General features: G+C 40.9%; 3 protein-coding genes across 3 annotated transcripts in view; 2 read left to right on the plus strand and 1 right to left on the minus strand.

Moving 5' to 3' along the window:
- Positions 1–945: 945 nt before the first annotated feature.
- The window catches only part of LOC110068209 (pyruvate dehydrogenase phosphatase regulatory subunit, mitochondrial-like), a 46642-nt gene continuing 24934 nt past the window's right edge, over positions 946–22653 (minus strand). Inside the window, exon 18 of the mRNA XM_089298402.1 lies at positions 946–1535. Within this exon, the coding sequence (XP_089154528.1) occupies positions 1524–1535 (12 nt within the window). The 3' untranslated portion in view covers positions 946–1523. The remainder of the gene's footprint in view (positions 1536–22653) is intronic.
- LOC110068217 (uncharacterized) lies at positions 4661–14057 on the plus strand. The gene is made up of 2 exons (XM_020775596.2): positions 4661–6558; positions 11759–14057. Exons 1-2 carry the CDS (start codon positions 4892–4894, stop codon positions 12405–12407), a joined length of 2316 nt encoding a protein of 771 aa, XP_020631255.2. The 5' UTR covers positions 4661–4891; the 3' UTR covers positions 12408–14057.
- Positions 15828–22165, plus strand: LOC110068219 (uncharacterized). Its single transcript, XM_020775599.2, has 3 exons — positions 15828–19430; positions 20054–20230; positions 20760–22165. Exons 1-3 carry the CDS (start codon positions 16531–16533, stop codon positions 21256–21258), a joined length of 3576 nt encoding a protein of 1191 aa, XP_020631258.2. The 5' UTR covers positions 15828–16530; the 3' UTR covers positions 21259–22165.

A 22653-nucleotide genomic window follows, 5' to 3' on the forward strand; every position in this document is an offset into this window, starting at 1 on the left:
TATAGATCACCCTAAATGATTCCCACTGTGAAATTTTCTTTCCTAACAGTGAAAAGTGTGGAAAACATGTCACAACAAACTTGAACCGTGACGTGTTAACGGCTGTCGACGGGGGCATAAATTATAAAGACCAGTCTTTCATCTACATCTACATTCATAATCTGCAAAGGGATTAAACCTATCACTGCAGATATGAAAGAAAAAAACAACAGAAATGTAACTAAATCAATTTTGGGATAAAAATAAGAGATGAGACTGGCTCTACACGCCTCAGCACTCGGTTGGTCTATAACTTAGACTTGTTGCTTCGTGTTTACAGTTTAAATACCGGCTGGCTTTGTTAGTGGGGAAGTGGTAACATAAACTGTAATATGTCAATTCAAGTTTTGGCCAATTTGCGACTGTTTTTAATTAACAGTACAGTGGAGCTACGCCAGCTGAGGCCATAAGTTTTTCCGTTGGGCCGAATTAAGAGGACTGAGGGGATGGGGGGGGGGGGGCATGCACTGAGTCATAAAATACCCCTAGCCATCCTAAGACCTAGATAACGTTGACGTGTTTGCCTCGTTTAAGAAAACGGCCAGTTTGAGAATTAATGGTTGTTAAAAGGGAGAGGGAAAACAAATATTGTTTGATGATAATATGATGATATCATCCCAGACTAAAGTGGGGAAGGCCCACTCTGTTCATTGGCATATACCTCTACGCAGTTTCTAAGGCCTTCGTCCGCACCACGCATGAGAAATTTGAAAACGCAGCTTTATTTCTAGGGTTAGGCCTACCGTCCACACTAATCCGTCACGAAAACGGAGCTTTTTGAGAACGCTCTTTAAACCAGAGGAATTTGGAAACGCCGGCTTTTCGTTTTCGTGTGGAGGGAAAACATTTCGAAAACGATGACGTCACGATGATCACGTGATTTCCCTTCCCGCGTTTTCCTCAAACACAAATCCAAAATGACCGGTGATTGCTGCGTTTTCAAATTTGTCCGGCGTAGTGTGGACGGAAAACATTTGATGCGTTTTCAGATTGAAATCTCCGGCGTAGTATGGACGGCGACTAATATAAAGCCATCTCTGCCCCTTTCCAAGCTCAACATTTCATTTACGTATGAAAAACTCGCACAAACCGGCACAGACTGAGGTGCCTGTAGAACGAGGCCGTGTCTGAATGTGCGAGCGGTTTTCGACCAGGAAATATACCGACGTTAACGTTCAAGAATACAGCTCGATAAAAAGAAAACACTAATTTTAATAACAATAATAATTTACCAATTTATATAGCGCATATTTACATATTCTGATCAATAGCGCTTTACAATCACTATAAAAATAAAATAAAATTATAACTTATAAAAATATTTCTTAAAAAGATAAGTCTTAAGTCGAGATTTAAGACTGTCAAGTGATGTTGCTTGACAAAGCTCTTCAGGTAGGCCATTCCAGAGTTTCGGAGCTGCTGCTGAAGATGATCTGGCTCCCAATGTTGGAAGCATCTTACCCTTGGGATGGTCCAATAAGAGCTCACCAGTAGACCTAAGATTATATGATGAATTCGATTTTATACTAAGAGATCACTAAGATAAGTTGGTGCAAGGCCATAAATACATTTAAAAGTCAAAAGTAAAATCTGATAATCAATACGCAAAGAAACGGGCAGCCAGTGCAGCTCATAAAGCGCCGGTGTAATGTGAGAAAACTTTCAGCAGTCTTGCTGCTGCGTTTTGTACACGCTGTAATTTAGCGATCTGCGCCTTTGGTAAGCCAAGCAATAAACCATTACATTAGTCAAAACGGCTGGTTATAAAAGCGTTGAAGAAGTTGTTTATCGGTGGATATGCCCAACTGCACGTCTAGATCAAGTTTCCCAATGGCACGGTCACGGGGCGTAACAAACCCCGAGGCAATATCGATGTTATCAACTAATGAGTCTCGTGGTAATAAGTAAATAACTCTCGCGTACAGTTTTAAAATACGAGTCACATAAGTTCACTGGTAAGGTGACACTCGCGTATAGAAAAATAAATAAAAGAGCCACGGTTAGGAGTTAAACGGAAAGGATCAGAATTGTTTATTTTTGGTTTCAAGAAACAAGATCACTTTGAGATTTGTTCCACTTCGTGTCACTCTAATCGAATCGATCGTCTTTTGTTATGAATGGATGCAAATTGTTATTGAAGTAAACAAAAGACAATCTTTGCAACTGTGATTATAATTTTTTTGATATTTTTAAGAACGTCTGTTTGAGAGGAAGGAAGAAATTTATGGCTGTGGCCGGCTAAAGAAAATTATGCTTTTAGCAAGTATCTCTTTCAGTTTTCCGATAACTTTGGGTTTGTTTTCTTAAAAGGAATTACCGGCTTCAGGAAACATAATTCTTGCATTCCCACATTATTGACTTCGCATATTTTAAAAGTTAATTTGTCTGGAGTAAACGTCTTTTAATACTGAACAATTAGCAAAGCAGGAGTCACAGTATGAGTTGCCTCGCTTGTCTTTACTTTCAACAGCCTGCTGGTTTAATTCATGCTAATCGTAGTGTGACAAGATTGGAATAACAAGGTTAAATACGGCGCTTTATATCTTTAAGGTCAATATTTTTACTATTCAGTCTTTATCCAGTCATAAATAACATATTAGTCTCTGCCAGACTGGTTATACTTATCTACCCAGCCATTTATAGTTTTAAAATCATTCGTCACGTATTTTTCCTCTTTTGGTTCGCCTTTTGAAAGTGAAGTTTGTCGTTGACGCTGGGATTTCCTTCAAATAATGTTCAGCAATTATAATTGCGGCCGAGTTTTAACAGCTTTATCTTTCTCTGAGTGTACCTGAATTTAAAACTGGTGTTCATCTCACCAAATTTTTTGTAATAATCTTTCAGTAAACAAGCTATGTAGTCAATATCTAACGTGGAGTGAATATCAAAAATACTAATGTTGCTGTTACAAAACGAGAACAAAATATTTTAACATTGTATTATCTTTCTCCTGAAAAACGATAGTCGTCATTTTTCAGCGGCTTTCAAACAGCAACAGAACAAACTCAAGAACTTGCCTAAGCTGACTGGAGAAGCTTAAATTTAAACCTTTAAGAATGATTATCATGTGACAGTTCCCAAGCAATATAAAAACACTTACAGTCACACAGAGCAAGAGCGAGCGAAACAATAAATTGTAATGAACTACAGAGATCTCGCCGCGATCAGTGTAGATCAGATTTACCCCTGCGGATAAACAGCTAGAATTTTCTTTGTAAATAATCGTTTTGTTATTTTAGAACTATTAAGTAAACCCAGATTTGACAAACAACTTGAAGTTTGATGACAAATTCGTATTGTTCGTAAACTCACGCCCAGGTTTACATCTGATATTACTAGCAAAATGTTCCTTATACATGTATTCTACTCTTACATTTTGTGAAGAAACATTCAGTTTGCCAAAATGGTAACTTTCTTTATCCTGAAAGAGTATTTAAAAGTACAAATTCTTCCAAGTAGGCGAGAGTTGTCGAGTCAGATCTCTAAAGAAAACGTGCGTTTATTCGTTCCGAAGGAATTAACTTTCAACGTTCCTTAATTTAGTAAAGGCTTCCGCTCTATATAGGCCCGAACAAAAATATCTTGCTTGCGTGAGTTTCTCAGCATGCTTTTTAAAACTGGTCCAATAAATACAAATGTTCTAGAGAAATTTAATTGTTCAGTGAATGAGTTCCTTCTGAAAGAAGGATTAACAAATTTGGGGGTAGTAATCTCTTGAATGCCCCCACAAAATTTTCTTGGATCAATTATATTGATATTTCCATACCGGGTTGACGTCATTCGTTATCAAAAGACACACTGGCGAAATCTGTTTAATCCCAGTGCTAAACACAGTGAAATTGGATAAAGAAATCACGGCAGTGTGAAAAAACGACAGATTTCAAACTTAATTCGTGACAGAGTCCTACTGTAGGTTAAATCGCTTGTATCACGTTAAACAGATAATTAGGAAACACTTAAAGACCTCCATTAAAGCCCGCTTTTTCTGAGCCTCTTTAATTAGCCTTCTCTTCAGAAAACAGAATGAATGAAAAGAGCTTTTCATTCGTAATAAGGCTCGAACGTGGAACATGACGTGAAATAAGCGTTGTTATCTGTTCAGAGCTCAATATTGGTTATATTTCATGAAGGATTCAGTCTATTCAGGGATTATCACGAACCTTAAAGAATTATAAACTCAGATCAAAGTTAACGAGACAGTGCCAACATAAAATAAATATCGTGTCAGGGCAACAAATCTTAGTACTCGAAGATATCTGAACCCCGGATCTGAACTTTGTCCAGCTGTTGGTATTCGTGACTCCTAAGTCTGATATATTTTGATATCTGATCACTGCGGGTTTTCCAATAAAAATAAGAGAAAACAATAAATTTATCTGACGTCTTTAGTGAGCCATAATCGCTAATTGCTCACGTAGAAAATTTTTAATCGAATCAGATCCAATTTGCGTTGAATTTATTCAAACCCGGAGAAAACAGCACTTCATTGGTTATGCGCAGTATATTTTTCAGACTAAGGCGCAGTTTCTGTTTCGGAAGTGGGGAGTGCATGCTCTTAAAACAATTTTGTGTCAGTGTGTTTGACCCGGTAACCACCGGAAACCACAGCGGAATATAATGTCATTGTCGCACTCAGTGATGACGTTACACGCGCGGTCCTATGGAAAGGTGGGAGAACTATCAACGCGTCTCACATGCGTATAAATACTCGAGGGTACATTGAGTCGGTGTTCTTTACAGATGTTTAGCCAGTACGTGCCGCCCTGACCAGAAGTAATCACACAAAGTTGGAGTCAGTTGAGCAATATTTATTCAAGAGTCGCCGAAAAGAAGACGTGGTTGCCAAACAGAAATGACAAATCACCCGGGTGCGCAGTCTCATGATAACCAAGCAGTTATAATCGAGTTGCCAAATGGCTCAACGGAAAAGATTGCGGTTCGCGATAAACTCGACTTGACAGTGCGTGATCTTAAAGTCACTTGCGAGCTGCAGTTTGGAATCCCTTGTAATCTGCAACAACTCTGCGCATTAGAAAGTCCAGGCCAGGAGCTGAGCGACTGGTCGCCACTCAAAGAAACTATCCAAACGATCGGAGATGTTGTCATTGTTGTTCAAGTACCCGTGTGGTGGAACAAGTTTATTTGCGTTTCCTTGAACAATGAAATCGAGAACGTTTGCATAAGAGCTAAGCTTCCTATGCAACAGATCAGCAAAGAGGAAAGATTATTCGTCGCCTTTTTCATCGCCTGCTGTCGAGGCCACGAAAAATTGCTTGAGAGACTCCAAACTCTAGACATTGAGTTCGACCACCACGGAGCAACCGAGGCGGGCAGAAATCTTTTCCACGCTGCAGCGGCAAGTGGGAATGTAAACTGCGTGGAGTTCGTAGCCAAACATTTGATCAAGCCAGCGAAGGAGATCTTAACAATGCTTGACACAAATAGAGAGACTCCGATTGATATTGCACGCAGATTAAATCACCACGATGCGGAAAGATTGCTTTATAAATACATGTACAATGAGAAGGGTGCGCGACATGAGCGCAATTCTACCGAATCTGGAATCGATTTGAGCGAAGAGTGTAGGTCAGAGGAGTCAGATGACTCCTCAGAAGAGAAACAAGCTCAAGAAGAAAACATTTCCGCCCTCGAAGCACCGCACACTAGCAAAAGTGCGAGCTCCGGGGAGACCAAAATTGTTGCTCTCGAGAACGAGGAATTAGTGATCACAGAGTGTGACGAAGGCTTGAGTTTTTCTGGAGAATCGAGATCTCAGAAGGAACCACCCCCGAATCCAGTCAAATCTCAAACTGGTGCGGGGAACTACAGCCCTCAGCAGGTGCAGAGAACAAGTCCATGCTCCTCGGAAAGCTCGGACGAATCGTGCAGGATTTCCCCGAGGCTAAACAGACCGCAAACTCTCAACGTACAGTCCAATCAACACTTGCTTCAACGGAGATTTAAGGAAGTTGATCCGCGCAGGCCGAAGAGCGCGCGAACGGTTCGGTACCCGAAGATCCACCTTGACGAGGAAGAAGTTGACGAAAACGACAATCACCTTCCTCCTTTAGAAGTTCAAACGCGCCTAAACCATGCTCCAGGAAACACGCTTAGTTTAGCCGCGTCACCTTTGCAGCAGAGGAGGCTCAAACAAGCTGTTGTCCGGACTAACAACAATCCGAACACTCCCCCGTCGAAGCAACTATTGAGTACCTCGAACGAAACACCTGGCCCCGAGGAAATGATCACGAAAAGCGCGCCTGGGTCTCCACAGAGTCCTCGACGATCGTTCAAGCCCTCGATGAAGGCTTTTAATGGCGGCAGCATCTCGCCGGTTTCACCTCAAATGGCGCGAGTGCTGGCAAATAGACGTGGGTCTGAGCCACTCGCGGCTCTAGGCGGGACAAACGGCATACGATTCCCTCGGAGTAGAAGAGAAGCTATCATCACAGGTGATCCACATGGTGAGAGTAAAGCGCAGGTTAACTCTCCCATAATGTTCAGAAGAAGCAAGGCAAGGTATGTGCATGTTAGGCTATCAGGGTAGTGTTTGTATACGTGGCTCATGTCTCTCTTTATTGACCTTCACAGCAAACCAGAACTGGAAAGTTAAGCTTTGCATTTCTGAACAGAATGCCAGGAAGTCGACTTATCAGTCGTGTAGAATGAGTATGACCTTACGTAACTTCACACAGCGAAGCTTCGCTAACTCGTAAACACGTTTGACTTTTCTTTTTCTACCTATGCGTGCTTCAATCCGCGGTCAACGCATTCGTGAAGTTCTCTTAAGTTAGGGTCGCTTTGTAAACAAAAGAAAGTTGACGTAGTAAACAGACCATAGTTTTTACACGATTAGGGCGCGCTACAGATTATATTGCCGATTGCGAAACTAAAATGGGTGAAATACAACACAGATAGAACGTGCGATTACATGTAATCCGTAATGATCATGATCTGCTTAAGATACAGAAGGTCGAGTCGTAAAACAACACTGAAAGAAAGTTTCACAAATTGTGAAATCTTTACATGCAAGTCAACTGCATTATGTCTCGAGGACGTCTTTAAAGGCTCTTGTTCTAACATATACTTGTTTTGGGTCAAGCAATTTGTTGGGATATGATTTTACGTTCATTCAAAGATATAAGCTACAAATTTTGAAACAAAGTAGATAAAAACTCAATAAAATTTCAGTCTTATGACAAACAAAGACGGTTTCTAAGTAATTTAGTCCACGCATCAATTGTTTTGTTGTGTTTGTAACTCATTTTTTTCTCTCGAATCAATTAATTAATACCGTGCACCGACAGATGTTAAGTTAAGAATTTTGTAATCTGTTTCAAAATCTCGTCCAGTTCTGGTGAACGATAATCTTGTGCAAATCAGTTCTAGAGATCGTTCTGTGTTTTTCTGTTGCTCGAAGCTATCTGTTTCGATTATTTGTTCGGGTGATCTTGACACGATTCTTATGTCACAAAATCACCTTAAAAACACATGACCTATCGACCCTCTTTAAGCTATTCCGGCGCCTGGAAAAACCCCATCAAAGTCGATGTTTGAATATTTTTCCATTTTAATGCTTATATTAAACGCAGTATTGACGTAGGCAGGAAAATATTTGTATCATATTCCTGTTGTTATTTTCTGGTACCAAACTCGGCGAGTTGTCTTTTTACACAAGGTAGTGTTTTCTATGTAACTTCTGCAATGTGTACAAAATTTAAGATGATTTGTTTGGACAGGGAAATTTAATTACCTCTTATGTTCTTTGAAAGCATTCGTCTATGAACTTTGTCCACTACCTTTGTCCGACGAAGTTTGCATTTCATTGCAAAGTTACACTAAAAAGACAAAGTTGTGTAAAAAGTCCCGTTAAAGAGATGTGAATTTTTACTAATCGCAAAACAATAACATGCTAGTTAGTTTCCGCTCGAAAGAACTTTAACAACTTGAGGAGATTTGATTAAAAAGATTGTTTATGTTTTTTTGGCTATGCGGGATGTTCATTCTTTCAAGTGGAGACAAAAGTTCTTTTCAATTCATGTGATACGCCAAGTTATTTTCATTAGCATTCTGCGAGCACGGCACAGGGTTTGTTTGTCGCGTGCGATTTTGTCGAGAATGGTTTTTGTCTTTTCCACTTACGACTAAACGAGCAAATTAAAATTCTATCCAAATCTGCAAAGATTAGTAGCCACGAGGTATTCACGCACTCGCAATGTGTTTTCCTTGTTGAATTTGTCAAAATACTGCTGTATCGTCTGCAATATTGTTTGTTCGGCTCGTAGCACGTGAAGAAATAATTTCTACTACCGCGCTCTAGGAGTTCTTAAACTGCAGCTTTTGCAAAACCAAGGGGGCGGGTCAAAGAGACGGACCTCTAGTATAGTTCCCTAAGCCCTTGTTATTTTTCTCTAGCTGTCGTCTTGTTCAAACTACATGTCAAAAGTTTTTTTTCTTTTTTTTTCCGAATCATTTACACTTCAGAGCACTATTCCTAAATACTAAAAATGCTTTCCAGTTGTGTTGCCTTTACCGTGCTGAAAATAACATGAACCACAGTAGTTTTCCTTTGCTCGCATTCAAATTCTATTTACGCAATATTTTGACATTTGGAACTGAAGCAAATTGGATTCAACCTTTCATGGAAAGTCACTCAATAATAATTGCTGTGTCAACTTGATTCATTTGTTGCCACTTGTGCGTGAAAGACCCACTTGAACTCGAGAATTCGTCTGAAAAAACAACTCGAAAACCGTGATTTAATTTCACAGTTTAGATACGAACTGCTTAAAATTACAGGGAGTTTCTTTTTTTACGTCATTTGACTAATAACCAAGCTTAGCTTTGTTTCCGTTGTTGTGATGAAAACCGGAACTGGGCCAATCAGGGCGCGAGAGTGGAATAATTTTGTTTTTCTTTGTAATTTCTTGTGCGGTCTCCATAATTCTATAAGAAATTATCCACAACTTCCGGAATTTTAACAACGTCCTTTGTTTTCAAGTCTTTCTTTTGATCTAATGGGCGTCTACTTCTCAACATTGCGGTAATCATGTTAAAACAAGGGTAAACTTTTCACGGAAACCCAAGAAATCCAGCTTAAAGTGTCCCACTGCACTCAAAAAGGAACCGGCAACTGAGAATTGTGCCGCACTGCTGCCGGCACTGAGAATTGTGTACAAAGCCTTTTAACTGCATGTCATATTTACTCTAAAATTGAATGACGGCGCCAAAGGTCTGAATCCACATAACACATATTAAAAATTCCCATTGCTAATACCTCTGTGTGGATAAAGATTAAGTTTTCTTGCACATGAATGCAATTTAAATGCGTCGGTTTTATTACCTTGAAAACAGCGCGCAGTTAATAATCAGTTGCCCCCGTGTTGGAGGTCGAGAAACAGCCATTGGGTAAACGGATCTAGATCTGCCACCGTCAACGAGGTTAAATTTAGGTAAGACTTTCCGGAGGACTTTACACAGGTGGTCGAGTGCTTGAAAACGTGACACGGTTTGAAATGGTAGAACTGTTAGTTAATCAGATTTTGTGATAACCGAGTGTAGGATGGGAGAATAATAATGCACAATAACATTCCTAACAAAAGAAAAACGTGGTGGCCTATTTTCCATTTTGGGAACTTAAAAACCAAACGTTGATACACAATGTTGTACTGAAAAGTAAAGTATTAGGTACAGCTTTAAAAGCTATGTCTTCTTTAGCACCCAAAGCCTGATATATCGGCTGCCAAAGATTAATGGCCCAAGATCTTTTGAAGTTAAACAAAGCGAAATTTATCACTGATCAGTTTGGCTTTCAATGTTTCGTTCTGCAGAGTTTTTACTAAATTAACCTTAACGCAAATTCGTAAAAATTGAAATTACTTTTTTTTTAGTCACAGACTCTCGTTTTCCCATGAAAACGCATTTGAATGTTCTCTAAATAGCGTGCTTTACAATTGTAAACGTATTTAAGTGCGATTAGCAAACGCTCTCACGATATGGACTCGAGATAATTATAATTAGTAGTTTAAGTCTTTTGAAGTGGCAAGATCTAAACAGCTGATTTCTGCTAACCATTCTGTCAAGACGAAACTGTAAGATAACGCTGAAAAATGAACGACTCTAAACTATATTCCTCGTAGTTTAGTTAATAACTTCTGGACTAAGACTCAGTCATCTTTAAGAAAATCTACAACCAAACAACAATTGTTGACGATAAGCAATCGTTTGGCAATGTTATGTCACTACAATAATACAGCGATCAGGGCGGAATCTTATAGTAATATCGTCGGTAGTTTTGAAGCAATTTTACAGAACGTCGCAATGTTTGTTACGAGTTCGAATACTTGTCACTTCTGTTAAAATCAAACTTGTTTTTCAATCAGAGCCCCTGGATTTTGTTACTTAAAAAATTCGCCAGGTTTCTTGGCCGTGTGCGGCCAGAAGCACACGAGAATATTAAACGATTCTGGAATGTTTGACTCGAAGGAATTACCTTGAAGAAAAACCGACCTTCAGCTGGAAGGATGAATGCCAAATGACGTCACGAACTAACGGAACAGCCGAGGAAATGTAAACTGATTGATCAGTAATTTGTCAAGGAATTCTGTATGCCTCAACAACGATAAGGAAACGGATGCGAGCTATTAAACAGTGATACGGGGGTTAATCAAAGAGAAAATTTGTTATGTACTTCTTGTTATATACTTCGTCCACTTCGTGAAAGCGCCGGTTTCAAAATGTGTAAGCCATTTAATTTAGTTTACATTGATATTTTCTTTTTGTGAGTGATTGGTTATAAAGTAGTTTTTAATTATTGTTGAACACTTTCGGCGGAGCAACAATATAATTCGGTATCTCTAGTAACGGTGATCGTTTATCTAATTACTGCGGTCTTATTCATAAATTTCCTCTGTGTATTATAGACATTATACGCTTATACCGCTAATTTAATAATTCTAATCTGAGTGAGGCCAATTCCATTCACAAACTTCAATTTGGGTATCTGCCATAGAATCCGGGCTTGCTAACCAATCCAGTCTGTTAAACAACCTGTAGATCGACAATTACCTACAGTTGGCGCAGTTTGTTTCAGGAAAAAATCATTCGACACTCGTCTCAACTGCTCCACGCTTCAAAACAACGTTTGTGGACGCGTTTTCATTTACGGAGGAAAATATTCACGGGGTCATCGGCGGTTAGACACTGATTTCCATCTCAGTTACGGAAAAGCTCTTGACCTGAAATGTGTCTACTAATTGGAAACGTGTTCACACGGTTGTTAAGTTCTCACACGGCGGGTCCTGCGTAGAAATAAACACTTCATCCCAGAGACATCAAAAGATCTTTGTGATCGAGTTTCAAAACAACACCGTAATCTGCTTTACACAAATGCCTCTGTTACTCCTTTACAATCCCATGATTCCTCCAACAAACCTGGATACAAGTCAAATAGTTGCAGTGGATATGTTATTCATAAAACGCTCCCTGAAAGATACACATTACTCTCAACTTGGAAATAACAAGATCTTGAATTATGACTGAGAAATAAGCCCTCACGTTTCATTAGGTATGGCAACAAGAGGAGACTGTGTAAATTTTTATTTTTATTTTGAATTTTAAAATGAATATTTTTTTCCACGCGTGGTTCATTTACTTGCTTGCCGACGAAGCTCACGAGTTTCCTTAGAGGCTAAGTCCTGTTTCCGCTTTTGTGTTTCAGATCGATTTGCGAGGTAAGCCTAGCAGATTCCCTCCGAGAACATCGTTGTTTCAAAGATATGGACGAGGAAGAACGACTTGACCGGCCCTGGAATGCGTGGATTGCAGTTAGAAAAGAATCACTGCAGCCTATGAACCAAGAATCTGCGCCGGACCCGAACAATCCGCGGAGAATGTCATTTCAACAATGGATATCCGAAAAAGAGCTTAATCACTTGAGGAACCTCTTCGCAAACGCGCAGGAGGAAGCGAAGACGAACGAAAAACAAGCTAAGCTACTCAAGGGGAAATCGTTCGAGGAGTGGATGGAGGATAAGCAGAGAGAACTCGAAAGGGAGAAAGAAAGGGAGAAAGATATAGAAAGCCAACAAAAACTCGAGCAAGACAAGAAATACCACCGAAGGAGGATGTCTCAGGCCGAGTACAGCAAATGGCTGATGCAGAAAGAGAGGGACGCCTTGCTAATGGAAGAGAAGAAGGAACAGCTGGCGAAACAGCAACACGAACTTATGAAAAAGAAGTGGGAGGAACAAGATGAGCTGAAGAAAAACTGTAAACAGACGGTGGGCCGAACGCAGAGCTTGCCTGTGGAAGAACGAGCAGTGCCGCGCCCAGGATTAAATAAACATAGATTTAAAACTGTAAAGTAAGTTTTGCTGTTGGTGTAGGTAGGTGCATGCCTTTTAGTAAGTAGTGTAAAACAGTGGTTTTCTGATGCTTTTCTGTATTTCCAACAGTTCGTGCTTCTGCAGCCTAGTTCTCTGACTGGTCCAAAACTCTCGTGCAGTGTTCTTTTACCAATCAGAGCAGAGAAGTAATAGTATTTGCCAATTAGATTCAGTTAGAGCACAACTTAACCACGTGCACGTGATTTTTCCCGCGCTTGCAACTGCGGGTGTCATGTGTGTCTCCTTGGCGTTTTGATTGGTTTAGCTTTGCGATTTTAAGGCTTCGTCTTCGTTTCAAATAATGCTAGTACGTTTAGGTGATGTCGCAGGCATCGCGAATGTGAAAATCTATACTAAAAGTAAATTGAAACAAAAAAAAAAAAAAAAACCCCAAGCTTTCTGATATCAAGAAATGACCCTTGACGTTCAAAAAGACGGATTTAAAGGTTTCCAGACTTTGTTACATAACCTTTTCGTACAGGAACTGATTTTAGTTCTCTTTATCGTTTCTATGCTTTATAAATCAAGAAAGTCGGCTGGAAATTCTGTTTGAAATCGTAGATCAACACAAAATTAAGTAAACCCCAAACTTATCGGTTAGTATACTAATTTCAGAAGCCTTATGATAACCATTCTAAGGCTAGGACATGGAATGAGAATGTAAGACAGCTTTTCTTCGTTAAGTCTTATCAATAACTTTTCATTTCGGTCTATTGTTACTTCTTTGTTTTGTGTGTGTGTGTGTTTTTTTTGCACAGCTTCTTTGAAATTCGTTGATTGAAACCATAAGGCTTGACCTCTAGAGAAAGTCACCTAGAAAAGTGCGACCTACCAGCCTGGACAATTAAAATGAAAAATTAAGACCACCTCTTCCCACATTTCGATGATGGGAAAAATGGCGCGCTTTGGGTTTAGTGCCAGTTCATCATTGATTCGGGGGGGGGGGGGGAGGGGTGGTTTTATTTCTTATTTTATTGTGGTCAAGATTGTAGCTTAGCCTCTGTTTTTCGCTTGTAAATAGGGAGCGCTTAGTTCAGAACACAAATCAAAAGCCATAGGAATTCCCAGAAAGTAGACTTAACTCACCAGAAAACCGTAATTGTGTTGGTCGGTTATTAGCTTATTTATTCTAATCACACAACACGTTTTCGAAATCAGTTGTACATGTAAAAATCTTATTGGTTCGGAGATAGACGAATGCAGTTATACGTAGTTTGTTATATAGAGCAGTTTTCAATTGAATGTCGTAAAACTAAAACCAGAGTAATCACTTTAACCAAACACAAAGGACACAGACAATCCAGTGAACCAATCAAAGCTCGAAGTAATTACATGTAGCTGACGCAGAGCGCGGGAAAACGCGTGCGAGTGAGTTACAATTGGTTTTGCTTTTACTTCTGAGTGGATGAAAACGCGGCGCGAGTTTTTTAAGCCTATCTTGTAGCATAGTTGATGCAAAACCAATTACTTCTCGACACTCAAATGAAAACCGCTCTATTACAGCTTCGTGGTTTTAGTCTAGGCTATTGTTAGTGACACATTCTGCGCGTTCTTAGCTACATTGAAACGTAATTTAGAGTTGACAAGGTTAGATTCAGACAGACTTGAATAAACTAATGTTTCAAATCATAAGGACGATGTTCTGTTAATTTTGTTATTTAGTAACTGGCTTCCCTTGTGTCCCTGACTGCTCAAAGTCTTCTCAAATTGTTCGTGTGTTCTTTTACCTTTGTGAAAATGGCTAGCGTTTAAACAGTTTATTTTTCTTTCGGGGAAAGTCATTTCCACCAGTGGTACCATTTTTCCCGCTCGGCCAATCAGGCGTCAAACCAACACCAAACACGCGACTTTTCCCGCGCTTTCATTCTTCAGGCGCCGAACGGGGAGGGCTGGGTTCTTATCGAAAGGTCCAGAAAGGTTTAACCCTGACTATAAAGACCCTTTCAGTTGATGAAAACAAAAACAATCATGTTTTGCTTGGATCTGTGCTTAAAAAAAATGGACCACGGTCGTTATATGATCCTCTGCCTACGAACGACAGATTTAAGCCAAACCTTCTCTCATTCCTGTATTTTTGTAGTCCTTGTTCGGCGGCAAGAGAGCATTTCTCGAACTTAGACTACTTGGTCAAATTGGCCGCAAGTTTCACCTTTTTAGCTGTAGTCTGAACTGTCTCGGAGGGTTGACAGCTCTGATCCAAGACAAATGCTGTCCAAACACCACTTGCTCAATCTACGCAGAAACATTTTTTTAAAAAATTTCTGTCCTGCGCTGTTCGCAGCTGAAATTTGCATTTTCTGTTACGAGCATAAGTTAGTAACTTAAGTAAATTCAGTGGCCACTCTCTCATTGGCTAACCTCACATGTGCATTACGTGACAAGTCCCTCATAAAATTTCAAGCCTGAAAACGTTATTTTAGACTTCAACTTGCTCACATTCATAAGATGAATCAAATAAGTCCTAGCAAGAAATCTTTACAAATGAAGACCAAGCCTTAAAACGACGCTTCACGGTTCAATGGAGATGTGCCAAGATGTCGTGACCCTAAACACGTCATCTTTGTGACGGTTTATTTGAAGACTGTTTCAACGTGAATTCCTGAGAAGTAAAAATAACATTTTGCAACGTGAACAGAATTTTACGTTCCTCTTTGCGGAAAAGGGCAAATCGGAATTTTAACACTGCTGAACGCTGCCCGTGTCATCCATCTGTTGAATTCCGAGTACAATTATCCCCTAATATCCCTTTTAAATCATAAAATGTCCACTAACTTTTCAAACAACATTTTGCCCAAAATTAACCGCGCGTCATAAACGACAATACACTGTTTGTCCTTATCGAAGAAAGAAAACAGCGAGATTTTGCTCACAAAAAAAGCTAGAAAGAACAGCGTACTGTAGCTCTGGATCAATTTACACGGGATCCTTTATGCAAAACTTCAGAAGTATTTTTACTAAATCAAACACAGGGCCGGGGAAAAAGCCCTCTTTTAAAACAAGAAGAAAACAGCAATATTTTGCTGACGTGGAAGAAAACTTATCGGAAATGACATTAAGGTTCTAATTGAATAACAAAGACAAAACCTACGGAAATGTTAAAAAAAGATAATGATAAAAAGTTTTGTGTGGTTCATTTTAATAATTGATTCTGGTTTTTAAGTTGTTAGTAAACTGTGCACCTACGTTTCCTCCCAAGAAAGCAAACGCTGTTTGGACTGGTTGTTTTTTTCGAACACTCTTGTTTTTTTCTGTTTGGGCGCAGTCTTTACACTATACAATCTATTCTAGTGGTGCTCAATGTGTTTAGCACAATGCACGTGTCAATTAAGGCGCCTCTCTTGTCATTGATTGTCGCGGGGAACAATAGATCGCATATTAGCTTCAAAAAATGTTTATGCTTTTGAATAAATGTCGCGGATCAGTGGAATCACTTCTAATGAAAAGTCAGCAACAACTTCGAACAATTCGTGCTAGAAACCAAGTCACGCAACCAGATTGAAGCAATATCGAAGTGTCCGGTGTTAATGCTGAATAGAGCTCAGTTTTAATTGCCACAGCAATCTACGACCAATCATCATTAATAAGATTAGTACGTGCCATTTGACGAACTTCTACAAGACGAGTTGTTTATCAAGACGAGTATAACGAACACAGAAAGCGCCTGCCTTTGCAAGTCGTTTAAAAATATTTCAACTCTGGTAACATCCTTGGCAACGTAACCCGGTACTCCAAGAAATTTCTTCTCTAACACTACACGTGTAGAGACCATTTCAAAGCATCGATCACTGTACACAAGAAGTGATTTTCTTATCGCTTGACCGATCTCCGACGGTGCTGAAGTTATTAGCAAAACTGTTAAACTGCTCTTTAGGCGACACCTTAGGGTGACAAGGAAATAACGTTTACAGAGCATCTCGGGTTTCATCTGAAAGGGAATTAGTGGCTTAAAAACACAACAACTTGCAACACGAGTATGCCACGAGGACCGAGAAACAACGTCTTTGGTTGACAAGATTGATTAGATTAAACACATCACAAACTCTTCAAAGACACAACTGCGGTTTACGGTTGGTGAACGTTACCTCGAGTCGAGTGGACCAGATCAATGGTTTGTTCCAAAGTGGATAGCAGTGACCAGATAAGCATTATGGACGGTGATACAGGCAATAAAGCTGATGAGAACGCTTTTAGAAGCAGAGCTATTGACATTCTAACGCCAGAAGGAGAGACGTTTAAGATAAGCGCAGGAGACAATGCAATGATAAAGGATATTAAAATTGACTGTGAGCTCCTTTGTGGCATCCCGTCCGACCTACAGCTTATAAGACTACAGAACAAAGATCTCTGTAACGAGGACACCGTTGCAAATCTCGGCATAACGGACGGCTGCACATTGAGAGTAACAGTCCCACAGTGGTGGCAGAAATTTGTTTCCACGTGTTATAAGGGAGACACACAACAAGTAAGAAAGAGAATCTACGTCAAAATGAGCCAGGTTTCGCGCGAGGAACGAAGCTTCACAGCCGCTTTCATCGGCGCAGTGAAGGGAAACCACAATCTGATGTTCGCAGCGTTTGCGGGAGGGAAAATGAACCTACACAGCAAAACTAAGTTGAGTGGGAGAAATCTGCTTCACGCTGCAGTTTCTGGTGGTAGTACAAGTTGCGTGGCAAATATTCTTATGAACGAGGGCAACGCTTTGTTAGAAGCACCCGACAATACTGGCGAAACGCCGGTAAAAATGGCCATAAAACTGTACGGTGAAACCGGAGATATTGTGAAGTTCTTAAACGTTTATCTCGAGCTCCACCGGCGTGATGCGAAACATTCCGGCTTTTCTAATCATTACTGGGACAACCTCGAGCAAAACAATATAAATATTTCAGATGTGGTTAGCGGGGACGGTGACTCTAATGATGGGGACGATAGCAACTCTCAATCCGATGAAAATATTAGCAACAAAATCGGAGACCTGGATCTCGACTCAGATGAACCGCCAGGAGAGAAGATCAGAATGAATTATACACAGACCGATTTTTTTACTCATAACTCTGGTGAAAGTCTTCCTTCGGTCACGAAAGTAAACATCGAGGATTACGACGCCACAAAGGGTCAGGACTCGTTGGCTGTCAGTTTAGACAGTTCATCTAAGCTTGATGAGCCACAGATCAATGCAAATCCTAACAGCTTAAGCTCCTTTGAACAGGGATGTGGACAAAAGAGTGACACAGGTTATTACAGTAGTAATAATCAAAGCACCGGAAAAGATGCGAATCACGTCACGGAGATGCTTTGGAATGAGAGTTTGTTTACACAGGGTAAAACGCCTCCAATCGAAACAACAACAAACCAGGCGTCAAATTTAGCAGCAGATGAACCAGAGGACGTTAAAAACGCGTCAGTATTGTCCGCTGACCCATCTGCAGACGACGATGCTGACTCCAGCCACTGGCCCAAACCACCGAGGCGTGCCCAGCTCCGAAAACAGAGTATTATTGACAGTCGGAGAAAGAAGTCTACAACGGAACGACCAAATTTGGAATTGCTTTTGGCGATGAGGTCTGAAAACAGCTCTCCGCTTCAAGGACAAAATAGCGAAGGCATTGTGAGCGAGCAACGAGACAGCGAAGTGCTCACGAACGAGTCACACGACAACGAACAATCTCGCGAGGGGCTCACGAACGAGTCTCGCGAGAAACAAATCAGTGCGACCAATGTGGAAGATCAGAAAGATCAGGCTACCTTGCCAACAGCTTCTCCAAAACCTCTTCGAAGAGCTCAGCTTAGGAAGAAGTCTATTGTGGAGCAGAGGAGACGACGATCAATAGCGTCAAGACCAAACCTCGATGAACTTGCAGCTAACCGTGAAGAGGAAGCCGAAGAGGCGACCTCTGCGGAGCCCAAACCAGAGTCGTCCGTTTTGGAACCTAAGGAACAAGGGACAACTGCAGTGGAATCTAAAGAGGAAGGAACGACCGCTCCGGAAATCAAGGAAAAAGGGTCGGCCGCTGTGGAATCTAAGGAAAAAGAATCGTCAGGTGTGGAATCCAAGGAAACAGAGTCCACCGCTGTGCACTTTAAAGAAGAAGAGTCTCCCATTTCTGCAAGATACGTGCTGCAACTGTGGCAGGACCAAGCCCAGGAATTTGCGGCAGCTGCCTTGTCGGGTGACGAGTCAGACACGAGTCACTCGCCTAAAATTCCAAGGAGGGCTTTTCTTAGAAAACAGGTGTTCGTGGAGCAAAGACGGAGGCGTTCAGCAACTGAGAGACCGAACCTTATCAGACTAATGGCACCTGCTAAGGAACAGGGAGATGGTGAAGAGCCTGGCGAAGAAGCCGCTGAAATCACATGCCCGGATAAAGGAGAGGAAAAGTCGCCTGTGGAAAGTCAAAACGATGTATGTGCAATTTCTGTTGGACAGGAAAGTATTTGTTATGATTTCTCACCCGTTGCCTCAAGTGACGATGTTTCAATGAAAGAACATTATTCAGAAGATAAGGAAACACCCGAAACATCGTGGCGTTCACCAGCAGTGGTACAAACGCAAGAAAGGGTCCCGATTAGGACCTCACAGAGGTGTTCCAATACTGGCCCATTACTGGAGGCCCGTGCAACGAGAAACCAACGACATAACCGGTCGGCTTTGAGTGGAGACGAATCGGACGTTAGCGACAACGAGCAAGGCGTGCTCCAAGAGACAGTCGCGCCCATCAACCGCGTGGTAAAAACCCAGCGACGAAGGCGTCTACCCGTATTACCAGACAAAACGATAAAAAATGAGATAAAATTACCACTCATCAAAATCGAAGACAGTAGTTCTTCCGTGAATTCAGATTCACGTGATGCCCACGTGGCTAATCAAGTGCGCGCTTCTGGGCCTGTGAATGGCGAGATGAGATCAGCAGCTATCGCTCCTCATCCTCCAGTTTGCAGATCTCGTTCAGGATCAATATGCAGTGAGGATTCAATGTCATCTGGAGAGGTGTACTCAGACAGACCAAGGTAAGATTTATGGCTGCTCTCCTCGACCGGAACAAGTTTTGGAAGACATTCCTGTCGCCTCGCAAAAACTGCCCTCAATATTGCATCACTACATGGCAGTTTATTTGCTATATATTAATCCTCTATCCCCACAGACATGAACAGATATATCTACGTACCACATGAAAATGTTGCTCAATAGCTTTCACTTGAATGGTCGCATGCAAGGGTTTTCCTCACAGACTTAAGAGTTAGAACCAACTTGATCAGCATAATAAACATTACCACATGAAAGTACTGCGCTATAGCTTTCATTTAAATGGTCCCATACGAGGATTTTGTCCACACTTAAAACCACCTTGATAAGACAAAACAGAAAACACAAAAAGTACTGCTTAATAGCTTTCATTTGGGCTAAGATTTCATCTACAGATGCATAATCTGGAACAATGTTAATGGACTTGTCTGGACTGAATGAAAATGGATGAAAACATAAAGCTTACTATCCTTATTTACTTACTTGTCAAGATATGTTGTAGATGTTGGCTTCTAAGAATCCTCAATACGATCTTAAATACATGTTTTATATAAGTACAGCTGAATTGGGTTCCCTGTCTTACTTCCGCTATCTTCTTTTTTAAAAGGTCACAGAGTGAAGAAGAAAACCGATATAGTCCCCAGCCCACGCCATACGCCAAAAGTGTTCCAGTCAGACAGAGAAGGAAAAGTGTGCCAAACAACACGTTCAGACCGACACCGAACCCGCCGATTACTCGAACGAGGAGAGGTTCTGTGCAAGTGGAGGACCTGGAAGAGAAGGGGTGAGTTATTGCATGATGATCACATGATCAAATGGAGATTCAGGTCAAAGTACGAATACTAGTTAGACTTTCTAAACCCAAAACACGCGCGGCGCATAAGATCATCACGTGTCACGCCAATATCGTTCCCAGGACCTCTGTGTCTATCGCTCAAAGATAGGAAGGAGCGATAACTCTGGAAAGCCAGGTTAATGTCAGTGCCCTAGTTTCTCATAAAGTATGTTTTCGGTCGGGACGTTTTCAAACTGTTTTGATTTTTATTACCTTCTGTCTCATTTAGAGCACCATTATCTGAAAATAAGGAAAACAAAACTCAAAAAAGATTTTAAAATTTCAAACAAAGCGCAAATCAGGAGCAAATTTAAATTAAAGTTTTTGTTTGAATACAATTTCCGCCGAATTTTATGCGAAAAATAGCCTTTTGTAAGGTGTGTTCGTTTTAAGCGGCTGTTGAACATAAAGAATCATGTAAAAGTCTTTCATCAACCACGTTACTGAAAAACATTATTTTCTCGTGTAATTTTCACAGTTATCAGATAAGTCCACAACTTCGTGCAAGATTAAAACTGCGCGGGCAGCCCCGTGAAAACTTACCTTGGAACGAATGGAGAACAAGAAGACGGTCTGGCTCCATACCTGACGGTAGCGAGGAAGAAACTGAAGCAGAAAATATTAATCACAGAGAACTCAGCAACAAAGACGCGCGTGTGGACAAACGTGTCGGCACGCACGTCGACACGCGCGTCGCGTGGCACGAAAAGAAGGGTCCGAAGTCTCATGGAAATTCCCGGATGACCTTCACCGAGTGGCTTGACAACAAAGAAGCCTTGGAGCGGACAAGGCCGACGTCTCCGCAAGCGGCAAGGAACGAGCAACATAGAGATGGTGTCGGTCATGAGCGACACCTGCAGACTGCTAAGAAGTACGAGGAATGGCTACAAAAGAAGGATCAAGAAGCTTTGGAGCAGGAGGAGATGCTAAGGAAGAGAGCGACCAGAAAATTTCACAGGACACACAAAAAGAAGTGACAGAGTGAGGCTGGAATCTATCGCTACCATGAAGGAATGCGAGGCCTGGCACCGAGACTAAAATCACAGGCATACCATACTCTGACACTGGATGGTTTGCCGGTGATCTATTTAGCCGTTAATCTCTTTTAATTCTAATGAGTGTTAAAGTTTTGTTTTTTACAGGATAACACTGACTTCCTTATTAGTACTACGCGGTCGAGGAAACACAGCCATTGAGTTTTAGATCCGATGACAAGTTTGAGTTTACCCAGAGTAAGTTGACCTCAGTTCTATCGAGTTTTGCGAGTGATCGTGTTGCCGACGAGCAGTGGGCGACCTGACAGAGTTGCGAAACGACGTAAAAGCTAGTGCGCTAATTAGGTGCAAGCAGAAAATCTCGAAGTCGTCGTCGGCTCTAAAGGTCTCTATTGCGCGACTTCTGTACGACTGAGCAATTAAACGCAATGACATTTTGTTGTTACGTCAGCTTGTCGTGACGAACACACGCCATATTACGTAACAACCAATCCAACGCAAACTGTGAATCAATTTAGTTTCTGATACAGGATTCCGATCTAAAATGGAACTTTTCCACGACTGCAAAGTCAGTCTCAAGTGGCGATAATTCCCGGAGTAGCTAACGAACACTGCGAAGGCCGATATGTAGATCAGAAAGCAAAATCAAATGACTGATTTATTGGTTGAGTGATTACTGCAACTCTTATATACAGCGTTTTACTGAAAGCCAGTTATAGAATGATGAAGAATGTTAGATAGGTTAAAAGTATGCTTTGTAAACAATCGCATTTTCAGAAAACAAATTAATATATTTAATGAAATCTCATACAGCTGCTAATTATTACATGTACAAATATATTTGCTTTATGGTTGATTGAATAAAACTATATGGTTTTGATACTGAAAAGTTTACGCCCATCATGTGTCTAGACAAAATGATGAATATGAATGAGACTTTTTCGTATAAATAAACAATAGCCTCCATCTGGCGCAGAAATATGCTAGATATGTGTCCGCGGACATTATCTGTCCCGAGAAGCGAACCGTTTTCCGAGAGCGTAGCTCGAGGAAAACTGTGAGTTTTGAGGAACACATAATGTCCAAGGACAAATATCCCAGCATATTTCCGCACCAAATGGAGGCTATTATGTTTAGAATCCTTCAAATGTTTTTTGCAACACGCGCGGTATGAAAAATTGGGGAATATCACTCGGATATTCCCCAGTTTTAGCTGGGAAATATTCAGTCACGTGATGCGTTTAGACCAATCGCGCGCGAGCGAAAATATTAGATGGATTATAATGCCGGTTATAGACCCTGGGATTAATCAAATTTGTAAGGGGTTTTGGTCACTGGGGACTGAAGCTTCCTAGGGGAGGGGAAGAGGAAAAGGGA

The sequence above is a fragment of the Orbicella faveolata genome, unplaced genomic scaffold, assembly GCF_042242905.1.
Source record: "Orbicella faveolata isolate gen_17 unplaced genomic scaffold, um_ofav_v1 contig_3, whole genome shotgun sequence".
NCBI lineage: Eukaryota > Metazoa > Cnidaria > Anthozoa > Scleractinia > Merulinidae > Orbicella > Orbicella faveolata.

What these genes read in the sequence shown, in the direction of transcription:
- LOC110068217 (XM_020775596.2), top strand. Translation starts at nt 4,892, where the DNA reads ATGACAAATCACCCGGGTGCGCAGTCTCATGATAACCAAGCAGTTATA. An exon ending in TTCAGAAGAAGCAAGGCAAG is followed by an intron (nt 6,559 to 11,758) that starts GTATGTGCATGT and finishes TTTGTGTTTCAG; the next exon opens with ATCGATTTGCGAGGTAAGCC.
- LOC110068219 (XM_020775599.2), top strand. Translation starts at nt 16,531, where the DNA reads ATGGTTTGTTCCAAAGTGGATAGCAGTGACCAGATAAGCATTATGGAC. An exon ending in GTGTACTCAGACAGACCAAG is followed by an intron (nt 19,431 to 20,053) that starts GTAAGATTTATG and finishes CTTTTTTAAAAG; the next exon opens with GTCACAGAGTGAAGAAGAAA. An exon ending in GAGGACCTGGAAGAGAAGGG is followed by an intron (nt 20,231 to 20,759) that starts GTGAGTTATTGC and finishes TAATTTTCACAG; the next exon opens with TTATCAGATAAGTCCACAAC.